The 27,095-nt window shown below is 44.9% G+C and overlaps 1 protein-coding gene across 2 annotated transcripts in view; it reads right to left on the minus strand.

Annotated features, from left to right (window-relative positions):
* The window catches only part of LOC115471611 (acylamino-acid-releasing enzyme-like), a 294,629-nt gene that overhangs the window by 86,646 nt on the left and 180,888 nt on the right, over window positions 1-27,095 (minus strand). For both annotated transcript variants that reach the window (XM_030205319.1, XM_030205318.1), the window contains 4 exons: window positions 26,339-26,430; window positions 10,296-10,336; window positions 10,093-10,214; window positions 509-569 (listed from right to left, as the gene is read on the minus strand). In XM_030205319.1, coding sequence (XP_030061179.1) covers window positions 509-569; window positions 10,093-10,214; window positions 10,296-10,336; window positions 26,339-26,430 — 316 coding nt within the window. The remainder of the gene's footprint in view (window positions 1-508; window positions 570-10,092; window positions 10,215-10,295; window positions 10,337-26,338; window positions 26,431-27,095) is intronic.

Below are 27,095 nucleotides of genomic sequence, written 5' to 3' on the forward strand. Positions count from 1 at the left end.
CTTTGCATCGTCAGCAAATTTAATTACCTCACTAGTTACTCCCATCTCTAGATCATTTATAAATATGTTAAAAAGCAGCGGTCACAGTACAGACCCTTGTGGAACCCCACTATCTACCCTTCTCCATTGAGAATACTGACCATTTAATCCTACTCTCTTTTTCTATCTTTTAACCCAACCACCATGGAATCAGTCACTTTTCTTTCACATTCTTAAGGGAAAGGGGAGGGGATTTGATATACCGATTTTCTTGGTTACATATCATATACAGGTACTTGTTTTGTACCTGGGGCAATGGAGGGTTAAAGTGACTTGCCCAGAGGGTGTCAGCCCACAGGCACTCATCAACTATACATAAAGGATCCTCATACCCTGGAATTACCCTGCTGTGAATGCGACTAGGAATCCCAATATTTGAAAGGAATCCCATTATTTGAAATGAACTTAAATTCTTGTCACAATTTTCATACAATACAGCCAGGATATGTGCAAACGGCACAGCACTCACTTTCATTTTGGCGTGATACAACATCAATAACTGTTGAGGTAACCTTCGTGTACCAGTCATACTGAAAAAGAGGAGAGAGCATAACATTCAGGATTAAATGTGTGATCGGCCCCCCGGTGCAGTTAATGAGCAGCAAACCTGTTCTCCTCTACTTTCATATGAAGAAACACACAATGGCCAGGGGAACATTCTGCCAAGTGTATGCAAGATTAACATGCAATTTCTAGAGATAGGGTATGTACTCTACAACCATACGTGAAATGATATATGATGGTATGATGCAGTACTTGTATTCCGCTAACTCCCAAATAGGATCAAAGCGGATTACAGAAAGATGATACTTATTAAATAAAACAAGAGTGTGAATGATTACAATAAATAAAGCAGGCATAAGCAAATATGTTTTCAAATTTTTATGAAATGCCATATACAAAGTCATTGCTCTCAATTCAATAGGTAAAGAATACCAAACCTGAACCGCTTCATATGAAAAAGATGACTGTAAAATGTTTTTATATCTTATGCTTGTAAACAAAGGAAAGCAGATAAGATGTCATTCTCCAGCTTGAGATATATTAGGAGAGAATGGAAAGGAGAAGATGTTAAGAAAAAATATTCCGACCCAGCAAAAGGAGTAGTGTAGCCAACAAGACACTTCCAAAGCAAACAGGAGAAAGGCATAGGTACAATAGAGAACTTTATTCTAAAAAAAGACTTCTCTGAAAAATAACACTACATTGACAATTATTGTATATTTATGTTAAATTTATTCATAAAGACTCCTGAGGCAGGCTCCTTGGTTGACATATGGTGCTGTGTCAAGTCTTTTTAGAATAAAATTCTCTATTTGTACCTACGCCGTTCTCCTGTTTTGCTCTGGAAGTGTCGTGTTGGCAATACTACTCCTTTTGATGGTTCTTTTGTCTGTAGTGTCTTACGCGCCTTCACTTTGTGGATGCTCAAGCAAATATTCCAGACATAAGCTTGCAAACATCTTAAACACCTGACATGCCAATCTGAAGATAATACGGCCATTAATTGGCAGCCAATGTAGTTTAGAAAAAGGAGAGGCTCTGTCAAATTTTTTTCAACCAAATATCATTTTGGCTGCAGTATTTTGCAAAATCGGCAGCCTTGAAAGTTGTTGATTAGACAACAGTAAAGATCATTACAATAGTCTAGTTACAACAAAATGGTAGCCTGAACTTAAGTAGAAAAGCATTTTTCTGTAAACAGAGAACAAATATTTTGAAGTAAAAGAGTTTCAGAAAAATTGTTTGAGTCACTGCATTGACTTGGGGCTGCAATGACAATGTTGTGTCTAAGTTGACTCCCAAAACTTTACCACACAGCAGGGGCATGCACTTCCAAACAATGAGGAGTAAAAAAAAAAAACACAGTATGGGGGGAGCTGAGAGGGTGTACACTCCCAAACATAAACAAGTAATAAAATACATTCCCAAACATGGTAGAGTAATAACTAGGTCCATCGTTAGATGCAACAGCCTCCAGAACCTCTAGAGGCCTTCCTCTAATGATGTAGCCTGCCCAGTGCTCAGAGTGGTTGTGTAGAACCTAATTCTGCTTACGATTTCTAGGGTTTATGCTGGCAAAAAATGGTTTTACAGTATACAGATGATATCTCTGTTATTATCCCGTTTAATTTCTAAAATTGAAGCTTCTAGGGTACAATATTGTATGGCCTTATTAGGTAATTAGATGTTTCAGCATAACCTTAAACTTAAAGCTGCTAAAACTAAGCTTTTATGTATTAATAGTAAATTAGGTTCTATTTCTGATTCTATTCATATGGGCAAAACTGAATATCAGTTGTCTACTGTAATAAAGATATTAGGTGTATTAGTGGACAGTGCTGTCTCAATGGAAGCAAAAATGCTTCTTTAGTGAAAAAAATCCTTTTTTCTCATGAGAACACTATGCTATGTTTGTAGTTACTTTGAGGAAACTTCATTTCGTTTACTGATAAAAGCTTTACTTTGTTCACAACCTCAACTGAAAAGAATTCAAACTGTTCAGAAAACTGTGGTCCGCTTGACATTTGGTTTAACCAAATTTGATCATGTTTTTCCTTGCTATGCAGAACTTCACTGGTTACCATTCGAGGCCAGAGTTTAAATTGGTCTGTCTTCTTTACAAACTACTGCATGGCTTAGCCCTGGATTATCTGTATTCACATTTTCAATTTGCAGTCTCTGTTAGATCTAGAAGGACTATTTGCAATCATTTGTTCTCCTTTCCTTCTCCAAAAAGAAAGACTAGAATTTACCTTAGCATTTCAAGCTGCTAAATATTGTAAAGAGTTTGCACAGATATTTTTTGTTCCAATTCATACATGATGTTTAGGAAAAAGGTTAAGATTTTATTGTTCCAAAAAATTGTTTTAAAATAATTTTTATTGAACTATAATTCCCAGAGGTTTGCTCTGGTTTTGCCTTACCTTGTTACCCGCTTTGAACTGTGAGGTATTAGTGGGATATAAGGGGCTCTTTTACTAAGCCGCGTAGGTGCCTACGCACGCCAAATTGGAGTTACTGCACAGTTACCATGTGGCCCTCGTGGTAACTTCAATTTTGGTGCGTGTCTGCTACGCATGTCCGAAAAATATTTTTTAATTTCTGGTGCGTGTCAGCTACACACGTCAAGTGCCATTTGACACAGGTAGGTCATTACCCACCCAGTTACCGCGTGAGACCTTACCGCTAAGTAAATGGCTGGCGGTAAGGTCTCTGACCCAAAATGGACATGCGACAATTTTCATTTTGCCACACGTCCATTTTCGGCAAAATTTTTTAAAAAGGCATTTTTTGTAGGTGCACTGAAAAATAATTCTGCGCGCGCCCAAAACAAGCATCTACACTATCACAGACCATTTTTCAGCGCACCTTAGTAAAAAGAACCCCTAAGTTTGTATGGTATGACACAGTAGTTGAGGCAGAATGTAAAATTACTGGCCTGCTTTTCTGACATGGTGAGGAAAACACAAAGCAAAAAATCAAACAAAATAATTTCTCTCTTAAACTGACCACTTGAAAAAACAGAAGCCAGAGAGACGGCTAGCATACCTCTAATAATAAAAGGAAAAAAAACAAACGTGTGCAGGATATCAGACAATGAAGTATTTATGAAACCTAAAAGAAACGCATTTACAAAACATCTCTAATAGTTGTACATTATGGACACAGCATAACTATCAAATGATCCACTTGTGTGACTTAGTAAGGTAAAATTATGTATAATCATACCTGATAATTTTCTTTCCATTAATCATAGCTGATCAATCCATAGACTGGTGGGTTGTGTCCATCTACCAGCAGGTGGAGATAGAGAGCAAACTTTTGCCTCCCTATATGTGGTCATGTGCTGCCGGAAACTCCTCAGTATGTCGATATCAAAGCTCCATCCGCAGGACTCAGCACTTAGAGAATTACACCCACGAAGGGACACTCTGCCCAGCTCACCACCGCCGAAACGGGGGAGGGGAATTAACCCAGCTCATCCCCACACAAGTGGGGGAGGGGAATCCGTCCAGCTCATCCCCGCGGAGCGGGGGAGGGACACCACACCCGCCGATGCGGGGGGATCTGGCTTATCCTGCAACCGCAACCGCGGGAGGAGCTGACTGACCCTAACACCGCCGAAGCGGGAGGGGTACAAAGCTGCCCTACAGCCGCACGAAGCGGGAGGGAGTGCCGGCAGAATTTATGTCTCAATCCAGCCCCGTAAAACGGAGGGGAGAGGAATGCAGCAGCTCACTGTAACACAAACTCGTCTCAACTCTTGAAGAATCCAAGTGAAAGAAGAACTTGAACACGAAGTCCTCCTGAAGTAACTGAAGGCTAAACTTGAACCTAAAATTCAACCAGAATATAAACAGTACAGATATCTGGGAGGGGCTATGGATTGATCAGCTATGATTAATGGAAAGAAAATTATCAGGTATGATTATACATAATTTTACCTTCCATATCATCAAGCTGATCAATCCATAGACTGGTGGGATGTACCGAAGCAGTACTCACCCAGGGCGGGACATAGAAATCCCTGACCTCAACACTGAAGCTCCAAACCGGGCCTCCGCCCGTGCAGCCACAGTCAAACGGTAATGCTTGGAGAATGTATGAGCCGAAGCCCACGTTGCCGCCTTGCATATCTCTTCCCAGGAGACGGATCTGGCCTCTGCCATCGAGGCCGCCTGAGCTCTCGTGGAGTGAGCCTTCAGCTGGATAGGCGGCACCTTCCCCTCGGCCACATAAGCCGCTGCAATGGCTTCCTTGACCCATCTTGCCACTGTAGGCTTAGCAGCCTGCAGACCCTTACGAGGACCTGCAAACAGGACAAACAGATGATCCGATTTCCGGAAATCATTGGTCACTTCCAAGTATCTGATGATGACTCGTCTCACATCCAGATATTCAAGAGCGGAGTACTCCTCTGGGTAGTCCTCCCTACGAAAGGAAGGGAGACAGAGCTGCTGATTCACATGGAAGCGAGAAACAATCTTGGGCAGGAAGGAAGGCACTGTGCGAATAGTCACTCCTGCCTCAGTGAACTGCAGAAAAGGCTCTCGACATGAGAGCGCCTGGAGCTCGGAAACTCTTCTGGCTGAAGTGATAGCCACCAAAAAGACTGCTTTCAACGTCAGGTCTTTCAGAGATGCCCTCGACAAGGGTTCCAAAGGCGGCTTCTGCAATGCTCTTAGCACCAGGTTGAGATTCCACGCAGGCACCACTGAGTGCAGAGGAGGGCGCAGGTGATTAACTCCCTTGAGAAAGCGCACCACATCTGGCTGCGAAGCCAGGGAAGCACCCTTCAGGCGGCCCCTGAAGCAAGCCAGAGCCGCTACCTGGACTTTAAGGGAACTGAGCGACAGGCCTTTCTCCAGACCTTCTTGCAGGAACGCCAACACTGAAGAAATTGGAGCAGTGAAGGGAGAAAGTGAGCCTGCTTCACACCATGCTGCAAAGATACGCCAAACCCTGGCGTAAGCAGTAGAAGTAGAGCGCTTCCTCGCTCTCAGCATAGTGGCGATGACCTTGTCTGAGAAGCCCTTCTTCCTCAGACGCTGCCGCTCAATAGCCAGGCCGAAAGACCAAAGGGAGAGGGATCCTCCATCACCACGGGACCCTGATGTAACAGGCCCTGCTCCACTGACAGCCGCAGAGGATCGTCGACTGAGAGCCTGAACAAGTCCGCATACCAGGGACGTCTGGGCCAATCCGGACCCACCAGGATTACCCTGCCGGGATGTTTTGCCACCCGGTCTAGCACCCTGCCCAACATGGGCCAGGGCGGGAACACATAGAGGAGCTCTTGTGTCGGCCACTGTTGGAGAAGAGCATCTACTCCCAGGGATCGAGGGTCCCGTCCTCTGCTGAAAAAGCGCGGCACTTGGCAATTGGCCGATGACGCCATCAGATCTAGGCTCGGCTGGCCCCAGCGCTTCGTGATGTCCAAGAACGCCTGAGCAGATAGTTGCCACTCTCCGGGCTCCAAGGTATGGCGACTGAGAAAGTCCGCCTTGACATTCATGACTCCGGCAATGTGGGCCGCTGAAAGCTGCTCCAGGTTCGCTTCCGCCCACTGGCAAATACTCATAGCCTCCTTGGCTAGAGGGGCGCTCTTGGTACCTCCCTGGCGGTTGATATAGGCCACAGCCGTGGCATTGTCCGACAGGACCCGTACAGGCTTCAACACCAGTACCGGGATGAACTCCAATAACACCAACCGAATGGCTCTGAGTTCCAGGAGGTTGATAGACCACTTGCCTCTGCAGGAGACTAGAGCCCCTGCGCTGTCCTTCCCAAGCAGTGGGCTCCCCAGCCCATCAAAGAGGCGTCTGTCGTGACGACAATCCCCTCCGGGGTCACCAGAGGCAATCCTGCAGACAACTTGTCTGTCTGCGTCCACCAGCTCAGCGCCTTGCGCACTGCTGGGTCCACGGGAAGGCGCACAGCATAATCCTCCGACATCGGAGCCCAGCGCAGCAGCAGAGATAGCTGTAGTGGTCTCATATGAGCCCTGGCCCAGGGCACTACTTCCATCGTGGCCGTCATAGAGCCCAACAGCTGCACGTAGTCCCAAGCCCGAATAGGAGAGGCTACTAGGAACTAGTCCACCTGAGCCTGAAGCTTGACAATCCGATTGTCTGGCAGGAACACTCTGCCCACTTGGGTGTCGAATCGAACTCCCAGATACTCCAGGGACTGAGTCGGGCGCAGCTGGCTCTTCTTCCAGTTGATGATCCATCCCAGGGAGCTCAAAAGAGCAACTACCCGGTCCATAGCTTTGCCGCACTCTGCATAAGAGGGGGCTCGGATCAACCAGTCGTCCAGATAAGGATGGACTTGTACTCCTTCCTTTAGCAGGAAGGCCGCTATGACCCCCATTACTTTGGAAAAGGTCCGCGGAGCAGTAGCCAACCCGAAAGGGAGGGCTCTGAACTGGAAGTGTCGTCTCAGGACTGTAAAACGCAGAAAGCGTTGGAGAGGAGGCCAGATGGGAATATGCAGGTACGCTTCCTTGATGACCAAGGAAGCCAAGAACTCTCCTGCCTTCACTGCCGCTATAACAGAGCGGAGAGTCTCCATGCGAAAGTGCCTCACTTTCCAGGCCCGATTGACCCCTTTGAGGTCGAGGATAGGCCGGACAGAACCTCCTTTCTTTGGAACCACAAAGTAAATGGAGTAACGTCCCTTGCCAATCTGATTTTTTTGGCACCGGAACGACCGCACCCAGGCGGATCAGGTTGTCCAAGGTCTGCTGCACTACCACAGCTTGACCGGAGACTTGCAGGGAGAGAGTACAAACCCGTCTCTTAAGGGTTGGCAGAACTCTAGCTTGTAGCCGTCTCTGATGACTTCCAGCACCCACGCGTCTGAAGTTATAGTGGTCCACTCGCCCAGAAACGAGGACAGCCGTCCTCCAATCTGCACTGGGGCGTGGACCAAGGCCCCGCCATTGGGTACGAGACCCTGGGGGAGGACCGGAGGGAGCACCTCCGGGACGGCGGTCTCTGCGAAAGGAATGCTGCTTGGGGGAGAAATTCCTCTTGAAGGAAGAGGGGGCAGAGGAACCCGACTTGCCCGGGCGGTACCGACGGGCTTCCTGCAACCGTCCTCTGGAGGTACCGGGACGAGTACTAACCCGAGCCCTGACCTCTGGTAATTTCTTGCCCTTAGACGTGCCGAGATCGGTCACGATTTTGTCCAGCTCGACCCCAAAGAGCAGCTTGCCTTTAAAAGGCAATCTAGCCAGGCGGGATTTAGAGGCGTGGTCAGCAGACCAATGTTTCAGCCAAAGCCACCGCCGCGCAGAGACTGTCTGAGCCATGCCTTTAGCTGAGGCTCTCCAGACATCATACAGCAAGTCTGCCAAATAGGCTAAGCCCGATTCCAGGGCCGGCCAATCAGCCCTCAAGGAATGATCCGAGGGGGAAGCCCGCTGCACCATAGTCCGGCACGCCCTGGCCACATAGGAGCCGCAAACTGAGGCCTGCAAACTTAAAGCAGCTGCCTCAAAGGACGACCTTAAGGCCGCCTCCAATCTTCTGTCTTGGGCGTCCTTTAGGGCCGTGCCACCTTCCACCGGCAACGCCGTTTTCTTAGTCACCGCAGTGATTAAAGAATCCACGGTAGGCCACAGATAGGCCTCACGTTCACTCACAGCCAAAGGATAGAGGCGGGACATAGCCCTAGCCACATTAAGGCTCGTTTCCGGGACATCCCATTGAGCCGCAATTAAGGTGTGCATGGCATCATGCACGTGGAAGGTTCTAGGCGGGCGCTTCGTCCCCAGCATAATGGCAGAGCCAACAGGGGCTGAGGGAAAGACGTCCTCCGGAGAGGAAATCTTCAAAGTGTCCATGGCCTGTAACAACAGGTTGGGCAAATCCTCTGGGCTAAAAAGCCGCGCTGCAGAGGGGTCATCCGCTCCATCCGAGCGGGGATCTATCTCCTCCAAGGAATCCGCAAAGGATCGTTGGGAGACCTCAGACACGCTGCCCTCATCTACATCGGAGGAGACAAAAGTCCTACAAGGCCTGGAAATCAACCCGAGGGCGTTTACCTCTGGGAACCTCAACCTCTTTATCAGAAGAGGGAGCAGGGGCAGCGTTTTGCATGAGGAAAGCCTGATGCAGCAGCAAAACAAACTCGGGGGAGAAACCCCCCAGACTGTGCACTTCCGCAGCCTGGGCAACAGCCCTAGACGCACTCTCAACCGGCGCTCGCAATAGCGGGGGAGAGACATGCTGCGCATCCAAAATGGCGTCCGGCGCGAAACTCCGTGAAGGAGCCGCGCGGGAAGAACGGCGCTTAACTTTAGCCGCTTTTGTGCCGTCGCCCAAATTAAGGGCGTTCATGGCATTAATGTCTCCAACCTCAAGGGCGGCCCACGAAGAAGCCGTCCGAGCCGCGTGGCCGGCCAAGATGGCGGAGGCGAGGAGCGGGGGATGGGCGTTTATGGCGGGAAAAAACCGCCACGCCGGAGGAACGACCGGGACATTCATCGGTCACTAAACTATCACCCATCAAGGGCGAATCAGGTTGTAAAACCCCCGCATCCCCTCTAGAAGCGCTCAAGCGATCCGGGGAGCGACCCTTTGCGCCCTCGCCCTCCGACGCCATTGCCACGAGGAGAAGAATCGGGGAACCCCCTGCCCGCTATAAAAAGGTAAAATTACCTGCTTGCCGCTCCGAGCTGTAACGAACTGGTGTCCCAGTGAGTAGCTGCAATGAACGTTTAAAGAAACGTCGAATTAAACGCCTTTAAAGACGTTTAAAATTTTTTTTTTTTTTTAAACGGAGCCAGCGGGAGGGGGGAGAAAAGGAGGGACCTGGCACCACCAGGTTTGCACTTGCTCAAAAGAGCCCTCAACCCCAGGCCTCAACAAAACCTAAGGATTAAGCTTGGAGGCCTAGCCAGAGCTGCTGCTGTGTGTGACCACCACCTGCTGAGATAGAGAACATACTGAGGAGTTTCCGGCAGCACATGACCACATATAGGGAGGCAAAAGTTTGCTCTCTATCTCCACCTGCTGGTAGATGGACACAACCCACCAGTCTATGGATTGATCAGCTTGATGATATGGAAACATGTTTACAAATCCCACAGAGTAACATCATTATAAATAACAAAATACCAAAAGAAGGAAACCACATTAAAAATGGTGAAAGTGTGCTCATCAAAGCTTAGAAGGACTGTCACTGACCACAAAGGTCTTTTCGCTGTCCAACTGAGATGTAATCATAGCACATTTTAAAAATACTTCATCAGTGAATTCCCATCTCCTTTTGTGCAATGTATGTTGATAAAAAAAAAAATCAAAAATCAAACATGTAAACAAAATCACTTATTTTGAAAAATATCCAGGGTCCACAGAGACTTTTCAAGATAAGTGATTTTGTATACATATTCTTTGACTTATTATCAAAATACATTGCACAAAAGGAGTTGGGAATTCACTCCAGCTCTGCTGGAGGAAGGGGATTGTGCATGCTTTCTCAAAGTGGGAAGCATTCAAGAATTATTAGAAAAATCAGGGGTAAATTCTAATGAATCCTGACCATGATGAGACGGCAGCACTGCTGATGGGGCCCAAACACTTCACAACTCAGGTATACAATGCGACAACCATCTGGGCTCACACGTGGAGAAAAAACACCTTTGGAGTCCTCCGAGATAAGCTCTGCAGTGAGAGAGAGTGAGGAAAGTTAGTGAAATACTAAACAGAATCCAACGTGAGACTGAAGACATGATGTTTACTCACCGCATCTCCCTTCTATTAGATCTACGTAGAACAGTGCCGACCTGCAATCACAAAAGAAAATAATGACATGGACCATACCGGTCACAGTGACTGACAGTGACTGGGGCAGCTACGTTTACTGTCGTAAAGTATTATTGTGGCTACTCGTCACTTCTAAAGTGCTACCAGATGGATGCAGCACTATACAGGCACACACACAAGAAAGTCTCTCCTCCACAGAGCCTTATAATCTGGACAATACAAACATACATGGCAAACAAGACAGTCTAGGGGACATATTTATTATAGATAAGTGGTCAAGATGTAAAAGCAAGCTCTAAAGGGTGAGTATTTAGTCTGCACTGGAGTACAGCCAGAGTGGGAGAATGAATCAGCTCAGAAGTCTGTTCCAGGCAAACAGCACAGCAAGGTTGAAAGGGCGGAGTGTGGAGTTAGCAATGAAGAAAGGTCAAGCTATAAAACATATGCATGTAATGGTCCGTGGAAAGGATTGCAGCAACATTGAAGTAAGTCATGCAGTCACATTTTGTACAGTTTGTAACTAACAAAGATGACTCTGTGGGAGATCTGTGAAAAGTAGGTTAAAATAATCTAAGTGGGACTACATGACTATTTTAGTAGCATGCTCAGAAAGGAAGGGATGGGTTTTAGCAATGCTGAAAAAGAAGAAGCAAACTTTAGCAGTGTTTTGGATGTGATGTAGAAAAGAAAAGAAAAGAAAGGCATTATAAATTATTCATATCTTATGAGTCAAAGGAACCAGAAGAATGGTACTATCATGCACAAAGACAAGAAGAGAAATCTATTTTTGGGCGGGGTGGGTGAGGGGGGGGGGAGGAATTCCATCATGGTCTTTTAAGTTTAAGGTGATGAGGGACTTAAAGATGGCGATGTCAAAGAGGCTGAGAATTGGGTCTGGAATTTTATTTATTTATGTTGCACATTTATACCCCAAATGGCTTACAAGGTTGTACAAATACAATTACATGAAATAGGAGGGAAGGAACAGAGTTAGAAAGCACAGGGAAAGGGTAAGAGAGACTATTTTTCTCATTGCTAATCTCTTTTTATTAGGGTGGTTAACTACAAACAAAAACCATTATATGCAAACAGGCCCAATAAGTAGCAATACTTCCCAAGAGGGAGACAGAAAATACTTTGCGAAACAAGAAACCACAGCATGGGGAAGGAATGATTATAAAAATAGCTGGTACATTTAAAGAGTCTGGAGACATACTTAAATAGCTTATAAGGAGGGCCAAATGGGGATGTCCATATATCAGCATCCACAGCAGACCCAAGTAAACAGGCTCTACCCTAACCACACCCCCAGTTGGAAAAAAGGAAAGTATAATGACATTAATCCTTCACCTGTAAGTAAAAAGTGAGAAAAAAAAAAAGAGACAGAAAAAAGGAAAAAAAACATTACAAAAAACATTTCGAAATACCACTCAAGCAAATATAGAAGAAAAAAGAAGTCACAGTAAAAGAATCAGTTGGGCTGCTAGATGACCAAGGGGTAAAAGGGGCACTCAGGAAAGACAAGGTCATAGCAGAGAGATTAAATTAATTCTTTGCTTCGGTCTTCACCCAGGAAGATGTGGGAGAGAAACCGGTGCCAGAAATGGTATTCAATGCTAACAAGTCAGAGAAAATGAATCAAATCTCTGTAAACCTGACAAATTGAAAAGTAGCAAATCGCCTAGACCGGATGGTATACATCTCAGAGTATTTCTAGAATTGAAAAATGAACTTACAGAACTATTGTTAGTAATATGTAACATCTTTAAAATCAAACATGGTACCGGAAGCATTGGAGCCAACTCTGTGGGTGCTTGAGCACCCCCAATATTGAGAAAATTCCTTGTATGTGTCCAGGGAGGGGTTATATTCATTGGGCTTAGCAACCCCAATAATTTTGAAAAGTTGGCTCCTATGACCGGAAGATTGGAGGGTGGTCAATGTAATGCCGATTTTTAAAAAGGGTTCCAGATTCAGGAAGTTACAGACCAGTGAGCCTGACGTCAGTGCTGGGCAAAACAGAAACAAAGGCACATGGAGAAAAGCTATAAGAACGTACGATCACATCATAAAAAAAGGCAAAGCGGAATACTTCAACACATACACAAATGCAGAACAAACTAACACAAAAAAATATTTGAACTCATGAACAACCTACTGAAAACACAGGACATACTGGCATCAACTGAAACACAACCAACTGAGGCACAAAAAAACAGCAAAGACAAGGTCAAAGCTCGTGACACTGAAAACATCCATCACCAACTTCCTACATGATGACTGCAAAGCCAATAACACCCATACCATGGAAGACAGAATCTGGTCCGAATTTGAACCACCCAAAATGAGCACAGTAAAAGCACTACTGACAAAATATGCACATGCGAAATGTCTACTTGACAAATGCCCCAATCACATTATGAAAAACCTACCAGACTGGTTCTTCAAATGCATCATCAAAAATATCACATACATGCTAGGAGAAGGACACTTCCCAAAAGATAAAGATGAAATCATTCTCACACCAATCCCCAAGAACACAACAAAGATCAGTGATCTCACAAATTTTAGTCCAGTGGCATCAATACCACTACTAACCAAAACGATGGCGAGATTGGTAACCAATAACTGATGGAATACCTAACAAAATTCTCAATCCTACACAACTCCCAATCAGGTTTCAGACCACAGCACAGCACTGAAACAGTCCTAACCACTCTGTTAATGAAGTTCAGAAGCTTAATAAGCCAAGGCCAGAATATACGACTAATGCAATTCGACATGTCAAGTGCATTTGATCTAGTAGATCACACAACACTGATGACCCTGCTTGATTACATGGGAATCAGTGGCACAGTGGCTGCATGGTTCAACAGCTTTTTAAAAACCAGATCCTACATTGTAAAGATGTCCAACCAGCTATCAACATCCTGGATCTCCAAGTGTGGGGTACTACAAGGTTCTCCAATATCACCAACACTGTTCAATGTCATGATGGCCCCCACCTTGGAAAAAAACTGGAGATCAATGGATTTAACCCATTCATCTATGCAGATGATGTCACCATTTACATACCTTTCAAAAATCACAGAAATAATGGACAAAGTCAAAACAGGTATGGACCTTATGGAAAACTGGGCAGAAACTTTCAAACTCAAACTAAACAGAGACAACACCAAGTTCCTGGTACTGTCAAGCTAGCATAACCCCACAACCCACCAATATTTCACACTCAATCACCAAATATACCAAATTGAAACACAATTAGAAATACTGAGAATTATTCTTGACAAACACCTAACACTAGATAGTCGAATATCAGCTGTAACAACAAAATGCTTCAGAACACTATGGAAACTGAGAAGGATCAGAGAATATTTCCCTAGACTATCATTTTGGATAATAGTACAACTGACGATACTTTCACAACTGGATTACTGCAATGCAGTATACGTTGGCTACAAGGAAAGTGCACTGAAATCACTGCAAACCTTCCAAAAGATGGCAGCAAGGATAATTTTCAAAAAGTTAAAATATGAAAGAGCCATCCTAGTACTCGAAACACTGCACTGGCTGCCAATCAAGGCAAGACTGATCTTCAAAGCGAGAACACCTACAAAATACTATTCGGTTTATCTCCTGAATACACGTTAGAACTGGTAGAACTATCCCCAAGAAATGAAAGCCCAGAAACCAGAAGCTACCTACTTCTCTACCTACTCAACTGCAGAAACAAAACTTACAAATCTATCTGGGCTCTAAATGGTGGAACTCAGTACCAAAGATCACAAGAAGTATCACGAACTATCTGCAATTTAGAAAAGAACTAAAAACAACTTTAAAAAATTCTACACTCAAATAACTTAGCTGTAAGTCTCAACTGAAATGTCAACTACAACTGTAAGCCATCACAAGTCTCAACTGAACTGTAAATTGTAAACCAATACTGTAACTGTTAACTAGAATGTAATCTGCAAGCCACTTTGAACCAAATCTTGTTTTTGGATAACAGTGGGATACAAGAAAGCATAAATAAATAAATACATAGAGACTATTATAAAGAACAAAATTACAGAGCATATACATAAGCATGGACCACTAAGATAAAGCCAACATGGATTTAGTGAACGGAAATCTTGCCTCATCAATCTACTATATTTCTTTGAAGAAGTGAAAAAACACGTAAATAAAAATGAGCCAGTTGATATTGTGTATCTGGATTTTCAAAAGGCATTTGACAAAGTACCTCATGAAAGACTCCAGAGGAAATTGGATTGTCATGGGCTAGGACCTTGATGGCGAACCTATGACACGCATGTCAGCACTGACACGCGTAGCCATTTTCGATGACACGCTGCGTTCCCAGGCTTGCTGACACCCGGGGCGGATCGTAGAGGGAAAAATTGTGAGTAAAGCCATTGCTATATTTTTCAGGGTTCTAAAAGTGTCTGGTAATCGGTTCCAGGCACTCCAAATTTCCTGTTCGTAGTGGCACTCCTCTTGATTCTCCAAGCGGCACCTTTCCAGATTCTCAAGCTTTGACCTCAAGTCGACAAACACCTGAGTCCAGATGCTGTCTTGAAATTCTACAAGTTGCATCTCCAAATCATCTCCAAATCATCAATTTGCATCCATTGGAAACCATTGAATTCCAAACTACTGTAGACTACTACATCAGGATACTTAATTATTTTCATGGTCTGTTCTAGGCTTCTAAATTGATTAAATCTATCACTGAACTGGTCAAGTAACGAGTCTAAAACATGCTGGTACTTTATATGCAAGGGTTTCATTTCATTTTGTATAGCTGCACTGGCCTTCTCAAAATACTTTGTTACTCAAGGAAAATACTTATAAGTTTTAGTTTCTACATCTCGCTTGAAAGTTTTAAGTTTACTTTCAAAAGTATCCAAACATAACGTCAATACTTTTGCCAAAACCTTGTAACTTTAAGTTCAGTTCATTAATATGAACAGAGAGATCTGTAAAAAAACATCAGGGTGTTGACCCACTTATCATCATTGAGCTGAGGAAAGTTTCCCAGATCCTTATCCTCAAGAAATACCTTAATTTCTTCAAAGCACTCCACAAAGCGCTCAAGAACTTTGCCTCAGCTCAGCCATCTTACATTGTACATCAGCAGTCCACTGTAGGTGGAATCAACCTCCAGTAAAAGGCAGAAAATTCTCGCTTGTGAAGGGGGCGAGCAGCTATTAAATTAACTATTTTTGTAACATTAAGTTGTTTAAGTCGGTGAATCCTTCCTTGGCACATAAAGCCTCCTGATGGATAATACAATGAAAAGGCACAATCGGATGTCCAATAGCTTCCGTAAACAATTTGACAAATCCAGCTTTTTTTCCCCACCATGTTTGATGCCCCATCTGTTGTCATTGACACAACTTTAGAGATGTCAATGCTTAGGTCACGGAATGTTTGTATAACAACCTTACATATTTCGCTTCCTGATGTACTTGTTGGCACTGATACTAACTTTATCAACTCTTCTCTCATTGTGAGACCATCAGAATATCAACCAATAATGGCCAACTGAGCATGTGATGTGACATCAGTAGTTTCATCAAGAGAGATCGAAACATATTTGCAGTTACTTATGTCTCTCTTTAATTGATGTATGTTTGTGTTCAGTCTCATTATTCGGTCTTTTATGATATTTCTACTGAGTGGTAACTCAGATATTCTCAATAATTGCATCTTTATTCTGCATATCGTGAAATAGAACTGGTGCACATCTTAGGAGAGTTTCTTTAATAAATTCTCCCTCACTGAGTGCTTTTCCATGCTGAGCTATGGAGTGAGCAATGCTCAAACTTGCAGATGTTAAATTTGTAGAACCTTTTACAAATTTAAGGATGGAATTAGATTGGCTCTTATAAAAGTGTAGCTGCCTGGAAATGTATTCCTTCCTTTCATCCTCACTTTTTTTCAAGAGCTGGGAATGATTAGTTTCAAAATGTCTATTTATATTCCATGTTCTGCTTACTACCGTTTCAGTACATAGAACGCAAAATGATCTGCCATTTTTTTCTACAATGCCATACATCTCGGTCCATGTCTCTTGAAAGGGTCGGCTACTGCTACTACCAGTTCCTTTACTTAACCTTGGTTTTTTATTTTTTTGGGTTCTCCATCAGGGGGGCAGTGACAGACGATAGAATTATAGATAGCCTGTTAGCCCTGCAGGCAATTAGGGGTTAACTAGCCTAACTGACCACCTTATGTAAATTAAGATGGCTGCCGCTATTTCTAATGGCGGGAAACGGCACCCATAGCACATGCCCTCGCCTCTCCCAGCCTCCCCCTCACCTATCTCAGTAATGATGGTCAATTAGAAATCCACGACACCCCAGAACAGAACAGTGGTTGCTGTGGTTATGTGGTTGCCGGTAATGGCGATCACAGGGCCCCCAGAGATGCGTCCCCCACGGCATTCCACTGCTCTCTGCTCCGCCGGCCGGAAGTGAGGTCAAAGATCCCCTAACGGCCGTGCAGGAGCCAGGGCAGAGGGAGCAGCAGGGAGGAAACAAGCGGAGGACTCGGAGGGAGCCAATAGGAGCGCGCACGGCACCCCCCCCAGCAGGTAAACATGCACTGGAGGACCTTAACAAGAGGACCTTAACAGACTGGGAGACTGGGCATCCAAATGGCAGATGACATTTCATGGGAGCAACTGCAAAGTGATGCATATGGGAAAGAGGTACCTGAACTATAGCTACGTGATGCAAGGTTCCACATTAGGAGTCACCAACCAGGAAAATGATCTAGGTGTCACTGTTGATACGTTGAAACCCTCTGCTCAGTGTGCAGCGATGGCGAAGAAAAAAAATCTCACCGCGGTCATAGAAGACAAATTATCTAAAATCCATGTCACTATTGAAGACATAAAAGAAGGGCTTAAAATTCATGCCAGTTGCATCCAGCAAGCTGAAGACCGAATAGCCCAGTAGGAAGACTGAGCTAATAATTTCGAAGAGCGTATCAGGAGTCTTGACATGAGAAACAAGGACCTATCAGATAAGTTGGAGGACCAGGAGAACAGAGGCCACCACAATAATCTATGTTGCATAGGTCTGCCAGTGACAGTGAAAGCTCATAACCTGCAGGGCACATTGGAGAAATGGCTGCTAGAGGCATTGGGCCTCCAGGCCCCCTTGGGGGGAATTAAGATAGAGTGGGCCCACTGTCTGAAACAGCCCTGAAAGGGTGACACTAAACCACAGGCTGTCATTGCCCATTTTCTCAACTTTGCCGATAAAGAGGATATCTTGCAAAAGTACTGGTCCCAATAAGACCTTTTAGGGGGCTGTAATGGAAGATGTAAAGGATTGCTTTTCAACCCTGCTTTGTCCGATAATACACTCTGAAATTTTCTGTCTTTGACCGAAAGTAACTTTCCTTGTAAATACAAAAAACAAGTTGGAATGTGGAAGATAAGGCAGGTCTCTGATCAATTCAGTTTGTGCAGGAGGGAAACAGGATATGCTCGGAGTTCAGGAGATGAGCCAACTGGCCAGTGGTTTGTGACTGCATCTTCATGTACATTCTTGGAATTTTCCTTAGTTCTGAACATGAGTTCTAAGCCTTATAAAAAGGGGAGTTTCTTTCAGTGAAATTGGGAGCTCATCTGTGAGTAATGTACGAACTACGCAGAGAACCTTGTTCCTGGTCAAAGAAGCTCCTGGCTCTCGCTGTGAACCGGGCCTCCCAGCTGATGTTAACAGCCTGGTTGACGTAAGGACAAGTGATGATGTATGTATAGTGTATTATTGCTTCTTTTCCTGGTCTAAGAACTCTTAGCATTGCTTAGATGTAGAGACCAGTGATGTAATGATTGTTTATATAGCTAATCATTGCGTGTATATAGCTAATCATTGTATATATCTTAATCATTGTAGATTTTAGCACCTCTAATAAAGGTCTCATTTACCTAATACGAATTCAAAAGAATCCACGGTAATTATTGAGTAGTCTGTGTCAGTGAAGCAGGCTGTAAATCCATAGCAGTACAGGGGCAAAGGTTCTTAACTTTCAGGATTTCTCCACACAAGCCTCCGCGAAACAGAAGGCCATGGCGCCCTTTTGCACTGAACTTTTCAAGAGGAAAATCAAATTCTCTTTGCCGTATCACGCCAGAGCTCGAGTCCACCATGATAATAAAATTCTGTATTTGGACTCTTGTGTGGGAGATGAACAATTCATCCTGTGAGCTGGGTCTCCCTTCCACATGGTGGCCAGAGCTAATCCTGCTTAGCTTGGCTGTTTCCGCGGTATGGGCTCCAAACCACCTCCTCGCTGCACTGCTTATCCTGGTTTAACCGCTCCCCAGCTGACCTGCGCCCAGGATCAGCTCACGACTGGGACACACAAAACTTCAGCAGTCTTATAATTCTTGAAAACCACAGGTCTTTATTTTCTCAGCACCTTTTAATACAGTCAATCTTCAAGCAGTTTCCTCATCAACAATGCAAGAGTCAGTTCAGTTTTTCCACATTCAGCTTATTAACACAGTCCAATCTTAACTCAGAATATCACAAACAGCAAATCTTTGTCTTGCTCCCAACTGTAGCCTCCCCTCATCAGCACTATCTTCTACCCTTAGTTTATGGGTTAGCTTCTTCCACCAGTGGCTTCCCCACTGGATTATTTTCTCCTCTCCAAGTATACACAGCTTGGGCCATACTCCCGCCACCAGAGCCTTTACCTTTCCTGAGGAAGTTTAAGCAAGCCCTCCAACCTCCATGCACTCCTCCTCTTTCTCTTCTCCTCCTTCCTCTATATCCCATTCCATCTCCTCCTCCACCCTGGGTTCCCCCAACTGCTGCTCATTCCCTGGATCAGAACTCATTTCCCAATCATTCACCCCTCCCTCCAGTTCCTGAGAGTCCTGCTGATGCCCCAGTGGTTTCTGGGACTGGTAGTTTCTCTCCCTAACTAGTGTTTTCACTGGGGCTTTGACCACTAGAGGGCGAACCTTTTGTCTAGAAGGGATTAGTGAAGAAGAATCATTACATTTCAAAGGAAAACCTCTTCCCCATCCCGGTCTCAGCATGACTGGAACTGGACTCCTTTCAGAGTCCTCACATACCCTCCTGTTTAAATGATTGCTAGTATTCTCGTGTTCTCTACTAGCAATCCGAGATAATGCATCTGCATTTGTCAATAGCTTCCCAGCCCTATGCTCCACATGAAACCGGTAGGGCTGCAGGGCCGGGTACCACCGAGTGAGTCGTGCATTGCTATTTCTCATATGCCCCAACCACTAAAGTGGGGCATGATCTGTCACTAGGAGAAAAACTCGCCCATCCAAATAAAAGTGACACATCTGGATGGCCCATTTGATGGCTAGACACTCCCTCTCTATTGTGGAGTACCGGGTTTCACGCGGAAGCAACTTGCGACTCAGATACATGAGAGGATGTTCCTGCCCCTCATGTACCTGAGACAATACCGCCCCCAAACCTACACCCGAGGCATCAGCCTGCAGCACAAAGGGTTTGGAGAAGTCCACTGCTTTTAACAGGGGGTTCCTGGCACAGGGCTATCCTCAATCTATTGAATGCTCCTATCCCCTCCTCATCCCATTGAAGTCTATTAGGGGCATCCTTTTTAAGTTTGTTAGTTAGTGGAGTAGCTACAGATGCAAAGTGAGGTATGAACCGCCGGTAATACCCCACTAAACCCACGAAACTCCTCAATTCTTTCTTGTTCCTATTCCCGAATAAACTTTGTCACACAGGGGAGTTATCTGCCCATCCCCTACCCGGTATCCCAGGTACTTCACCTTTTGTTGACCAACGCAGCACTTTTGAGGATTCAATGTTAAGCCTGCTCTCCGGAAAGCCCCCCGCACCGCCCGAACCCTTGCCACATGTGAGGGCCAGTCTTCACTCTGGATAACATTGTCTAGGTATGCCGCAGCGTATTCTTGGTGTGGTCTCAGAACCCCATCCAGGAGATGCTGGCAGGAAGCCGCAGACGAATTAAGGACAAACGGCATCCTCCTAAACTGATAAAGACCCAGGGGAGTGGAAAAGGCCATTTTCAGCCGAGCCTCGGCTGTCAGTGGGATTTGCCAGTATCCCTTGGTCAAGTCTAACATAGATAGCTACTTGGCGGTTCCCAGCCTGTCTAGTAGCTCATCAATACACGGCATTGGATAGGCGTCGGGAATGGAGAAGGCATTAACCTGTCGGAAGTCAATGCAAAACCGCCAAGTACCATCTGACTTAGGAACCAGCACCAACGGACTTGACCAGGGGCTGAATGACTCTTTGATGACCCCAAAATCCAGCATCTCCTGAACGTGCCGAATGACTTCCTGTCTCTTTGGGGGTGAGAGCCAGTAGGGCCTTTGCTTGATCACCTTGCCTGGCTCTGAGATGATGTCGTGCATGATGAGATGCGTCTCCCCTGGACAGTGAGTAAGAACATCTCGAAACTCGGTCAAGAGTTCTTGAATTTCTTCCTGCTGACTATCACTCAGAGTTGTGGCAATTCGGGGCTCCCCAGCCTTAAAAATTTTCGTAATCTGTGGGCCTAGTTCCTCCTCTGCCTTGGCTACTTCCTGACTCCACAACCCACTTCTCTCCTGCCAAGGCTTTAGAACATTTACATGATATGTCTGCTCCTTACCTTGCTCATTTCTCACCAAATAGGTTACCGGCCCCAGCTTCCTCTCTATTGTTGCTGGCCCTCTCCAGTTACCGGTGAACTTATAGGGGGAATCTGGTACCAATATTAACACCTTATCTCCCACCTCCAATACCCTCTCTATGCTCTTTCTATCATAATACGCTTTCTGGTAGTTCTGACTCTTCTCCAATTGCTGTTGAGCACAGGACTCCAGCCTACATAATCGCTCCTTCAACTTTATCAAATAGCTAGCCACCTCCCGGGTCCTCCTCCTCTGGAGGCACCCACTGCTCCTTCAAAACATTCAACACCCCCGGGGGGGGTCACCCATACATCAACTCAAATAGGGAGACCCCCAGGGAGGCCTGAATGTTCTCCCTGCATACATAAAGAGCAAAAGAAAGCAAGAGGTCCCATTCTTCATGACAGGAACCCAACCCCTTCCTTAACAACAGCTTCAGGGTTTTGTTGAATCTCTCAACCAGACCATTAGTCTAAGGGTGGTAAGCAGCCGTTCGGATGTGACGGATACTAAAGGCCTCCCACACCTGTGCTAAGGTCCGCGAAAGAAAGTTTGTTCCCCTATCCGTAATAACCTCCCTTGGAAACCCCACCTCACAAAATATATGAATTAGCTGTGAGGCAATTACTTTTTTTTTTTTTGTTACATTTGTACCCCGCACTTTCCCACTCATGGCAGGCTCAATGCGGCTTACATATTATATACAGGTACTTATTTGTACCTGGGGCAATGGAGGGTTAAGTGACTTGCCCAGAGTCACAAGGAGCTGCCTGTGCCTGAAGTGGGAATTGAACTCAGTTCTTCAGTTCCCCAGGACCAGAGTCCACCACCCTAACCACTAGGCCACTCTGGCTGAGGTACTACGAAGAGGCACCGCCCAGGGATACCGGGTTGCCATGTCTAGCACTACCAAAATATACGAAAACCCACTCCGGGATCTGACAATAGGCCCAATCATATCCATGGCTAGGCGGGCCACTGGGGTTCCTATGCAGGGTAGTGGTTGTAATGGTACCCTCCCCGGGATATGCTCCGATACTTTCTGACACTGGGCACAGGAGTTACAAAACTGCTCCACCCCTTTATACACCCCCAGCCAATAAAATCGGTTAAGTACCTGCATGAGAGTATTCTGGGGCCCTTTGTGCCCACCTAAGGGATGGTCATGAGATAACCGTATCACTAAGTCCCTAAACCCCTGAGGTATCACCAGTTGTTTCTGAGGCTCTGCTCCTGTACCTCGGCAGGACATTCTAAACTATAACCCCTTATCAATGATGAAGCGCGGAAAACTAGTCTCCCCCTCCTGTCCAGCGCGCTCCCAGGCATACTGTAATGTTTTGTCAGACTCCTGCTCCCTGCTCCCACAACGGTCCTGGGTCCCCTGGAAACTCCCCCTGACCCAAAAGATCCCTTAAATTTCCCCTTCCCTGCTCCTGAGCCATTCTCTTCTGTTGAGTACCCTTCCTTGTTTTCCCCGGACCCCCAAAGATATCCCCATGAAAAGTTCTTTGGGTAATAATAGAATATAGTGCATGTAAGCTTGATGTAAGCTGCCTCAAAAGTGTATAGTAGAGTATGCACATTTTTTTAAACCTCATCAGATAGACTTGCAGCTTAAGGGGGGGGGGGTCATATACCATTGAACTTTTTAGCTGGCTGGTCAGTTTGAAGTATGAAGAACTCCTTGTTTCATGACATTTTATTTTGTGGAGCTCTAAATTACAATATGGACATTGCTTTCACATGACATTAGATGTCTTGCTATAGCCTTTAAATTTGAAGAACAAGGTACATGCAATTATTAGGATGTTGCTGTTGAGATGGGAGTGGAGGGGGGGGGGGGAAGGAGCATCCTGGCAGAGGTACTCTAAATAGAGTGGGTTTTAAGATAGGAAGGCTGTATCTGAGTTACTGAGAACAGGGGTTGGTGGATACTGGTGGGGCGGGAGGGGGGGGCACTGGCTGCAGTGCCTCCACTGCTGTGAAGAGGCAGATTTTTCATTTTCATACCCTTTTCACTTAGTTGTTACCTAATGCCATTTCGCATTGTGACATGGAATGTAGGTTGTCGAAAAATTCTACAAGCCTTGAACCAAAAAAAGATCACTACAGCTTTTCTACAAGAACACATTTAGATACTAAGGAAGAGAAGAAAATATGTAAATGGTGGGTGGGAGATTACTTTGAAGCTCCTGCAAGGCTGGGGTTATTATCTTAAATCGGAAAGGTTTACAGGTTATCCCACATAAAGTTATTCAAGGAGAGTCAGGTAGATTTGTGATAGTACATTTAACTATCATCAAAATCCAGTGTTATGTAACGTTTATGCTCCATATACTAGTAGGAATTTTTACAAAGAAATCAAACACCTTCAGGAGTTTGGTGAGGTTCCTTTGCATTTAACTATCATCAAAATCCAGTGTTATGTAACGTTTATGCTCCATATACTAGTAGGAATTTTTACAAAGAAATCAAACACCTTCAGGAGTTTGGTGAGGTTCCTTTGCTAGTGGGAAGCGATTGTAATGAAGTCAGGGATTCTTAACTGGACAGGTCACATGAAAAGCATAGAGGAAATATTCATGCCTCTAGAGAAATTCCTTTATTATGTGATTTGGTGGATGTGTGAAGGACTTTACATCCGGTAGAGCGTGATTATATGAACTTCTCTAGGGCACATTCCACCATGTCCAGAATTGATTATATTCTGATCTCTAGACACATTTTTATGATTTTCACTCTAATTGCGAATATGAACTCTTTATACTTGTCTGTTTAATCTACTATGCCAATCATGATCTCTAATGTAATACCCACTTGTATCTCTCACTCCGGAAATGGTGATTGCCATGACGGAACAATGTAAGCCACATTGAGCCTGCAAATAGGTGGGAAAATGTGAGATACAAATGCAACAAATAATAATAATGATTGTTCTGGCAGCGGAGACAGGTTCAATCAAAATATTTGATCACGCTATGGTAAGGGCTGAAAACTTTCCCTAGGTCTACTCCTGTTTTGTTTCAATGGAAGTTCCCAATCCACCTCTATGGAGATGATAGATTTTATGATTTCCTATTGCAGAAATGGAAATTATAAAAGGATATGAATGAGAATCATCTTAATAACCCAATCCTTTAATGGGAAGCGGCCAAGGCAGTGTTGAGAGGGGAGAACCTTACATATACTTGTCACCATAAAAAGGCTACAGACAGGGAAGTGCTTCGGCTAGAATGGAGGTGACCAGAATTGGTCGTCTATATGGAAAAACTCATAGTATAAAAATTAAAACACAGCTTTTGGAACTGCGAGAAGCTTTACATGAGCTGATCCATCAGAAAACACAAAACTCGATTGGCTATTTCAAATATAAAATGTATAAATATGCCAACAAGGAAGGTACGATGCTAGCGTACTTAGCCCAACCATAACAGTAACCTTAAAATTAATGCCTTGTCACCCACTGGGCAACTGGAACATAAGAATAGCCTTACTGAGTCAGAGCAATAGTCCATCTAGCCGAGTATCCTGCTTTCAACAGTGGCCAATCCAGGTCACAAGTACCTGGCACAAAACCCACTTAGTAGCAACATTCCATGCTACCAATCCCAAGACAAGCAGTAGTTTCCCCCATGTCTGTCTCAATGGACTATGGACCTTTTCTCCAGGAACCTGTCCAAAACTTTTTTAAACCCAGATATACTAACACTAACCGCTGTTACCACATCATCCGGCAGCAAGTTCCAGCGCTTAAATGTTCTTTGAGTGAAATAATATTTCCTCCTATTTGTTTTCAAACAATTTCAATGTAATTTCATTGACAGTCCCCTAGTCTTTATACTTTTTGAAAGTGTGAAATATCAAATCACTTTTACCCAATACTATATCACTCAGGATTTTATAGACCTCAATCATATCCCACCCCCCCCCCCCCCCCCCCCCCCCCCCCCCCCCCGAGCCATCTTGTTCCCAACCTGAAGAACCTTAACCTCTTTAGCCTTTCATCATATGGGTCAGGGGCGTAGCCAGACAGCAGATATTGGGTGGTCCTAGGCAAGAAGTGAGTGGGCACCAAGCGTTCTCCCCCCTCCCACCAAAAAAATATCTCAGCTGGTAGGAAAATGCTTCTCTCCACTTTGGCAGTCTGCAGCAGGCATGTGCTGAAAACTGAGCATGCGCAGGTGCCAGTATCGTGGAGAGCAGCGTTTTTCTTACCATCAGGGGGAAGTTTTCAGCTGATGGAGCTTGGGATCCCCACTAGCTACTGCTAAACATGTGCTACTGTTGGGTGGGCCATGAGCCCTAGGTGGGTGGGCCCTGGCCCACCTAGGCCCACATGTAGCTACGCCACTGATATGGGTGGAGTTCCATCCCTTTTATCATTTTGGTTGCTCCTTTGAACCTTTTCTAATTCTGCTATATCTTTTTTGAGATACGGCAACAGGAATTGAACGCAATATTCAAGGTGAGGTCACACCATAGAGCTTACCATACAGAGGCACTATAATATTCTTGGTCTTATTTTCATCCCTTTCCTAATAATTCCTAGCTTCCTGTTTCCTTTTTAGGCCTCCGTCACAAACCTGGCAGAAGATTTCAGCGTATTGTCTACAATGACACCTAGATATTTTTCTTGCTGACTACTAAGGTGGACTCTAGCATCAGGTAACTATGATTCTTCCTAATGTGTATCACTTTGCAACTGTCCACATTAAGTTTCATCTGCCACTTGGATGCCCGGTCTTTCAGTTTCCTAAGGTCTTCCTGCAATTTTTCACAATCCGCATGCGTTTTGACAACTTTGAATAGTTTTGCGTCATCTGCAAATTTAATCACCTCACTCTTTCCGTTTTCCAGATCATTTACAAATATGCTAAAATAGCACCAGTCCCAGTACAGATCCCTACAGCACTCCATTATTCACCCTCCTCCATTGAGAAAAATGGCCATTTAACCCTACCCTGTTTTCTGTCCCATAACCAATTCCTAATCCACAGAAGGACGTTGCTTCCTATCCCATTACTTTTTAATTTTCTCAGGACTCTCTCATGAGGAACTTTGTCAAAAGCTTTCTGAAAATCCAAATACACTACATCAACTGGTTCACCTTTATCCACATGTTTATTTATGCCTTGAAAGAAAGAGATAAGTTAATTTACTTAGAATCCCATTTCACAAAGAACTTAAGACTGGAATTGAGACACCCAGGTCAGGATGTGCTCAGTTCTGGTGGTATCATCCCAATACCCCCAGGTGTGAGCTCTTCTTCCTACACTCCCAGCACTGGAAGGAAAACAGACAGCAGAGACAGTGGGAGTATCTCTTCCCATTCCCTCTCCTTTACCTCCTGTTGGTACAGTATTTCAGACCAAGGCGATAGGGCTCATGCCACCAGCCTGTGAACACCACACCCGTGTCACCAGGAGACCAGAAGGCCTAAAAACAAAATAGCAAAATACAAGTTATAATGAAATAACTGAGGCTGCAGGAAGGGAAGAAGAGCAATAAGAAAAAATGAAATAAAGAAAACAATTTCCAAAAATGGCAGAATAATCTAGGAGTCTATAGACACACCAAATTCCTTACTTTCTATGTACCATAAAATTATCCAAAGCAAGTAGTAAATGCAACAATAAACTAGAAAACAAATTACAAAGTGTCCAAAACCATTTTTTTTCCATTTCAGCAGAAATCAAAGCCAAAAGTGGCCCAGTCTCTTGATTGGGAACAGTCCCCTCCCCCCTTCCTGAACAGAAGAAGCTCCTTCACCCCACTCTGCTGAAAGGTTGGCCCCATAGTCCCATCCCCCCCCTCGGCCTATTGTATGTTGGTCGTCTAGAGGGGCAGAAGCAATTCCCCGTCACTTCTGCTCATGCGAGCTCCGCTGACAGCCATTCCTGTGCATAAGGAATGGATCCTCAGAAGCTTAGCTGAAATTGGGTGGCGGAGCAGGTGGGGGGAAGAGGGGTTGGTGGTTGGGAGGCTAGGATAGGGGAGGGCAGACTTATACAGTCTGTACCAGAGCCGATGATGGGAGGCGAGAAATACTGCTGAGCAGACTTATACGGTCTGTGCCCTGAAAAGGACAGGTACAAATTCAA

The sequence above is a fragment of the Microcaecilia unicolor genome, chromosome 6 (assembly GCF_901765095.1).
Source record: "Microcaecilia unicolor chromosome 6, aMicUni1.1, whole genome shotgun sequence".
NCBI classification, from domain to species: domain Eukaryota; kingdom Metazoa; phylum Chordata; class Amphibia; order Gymnophiona; family Siphonopidae; genus Microcaecilia; species Microcaecilia unicolor.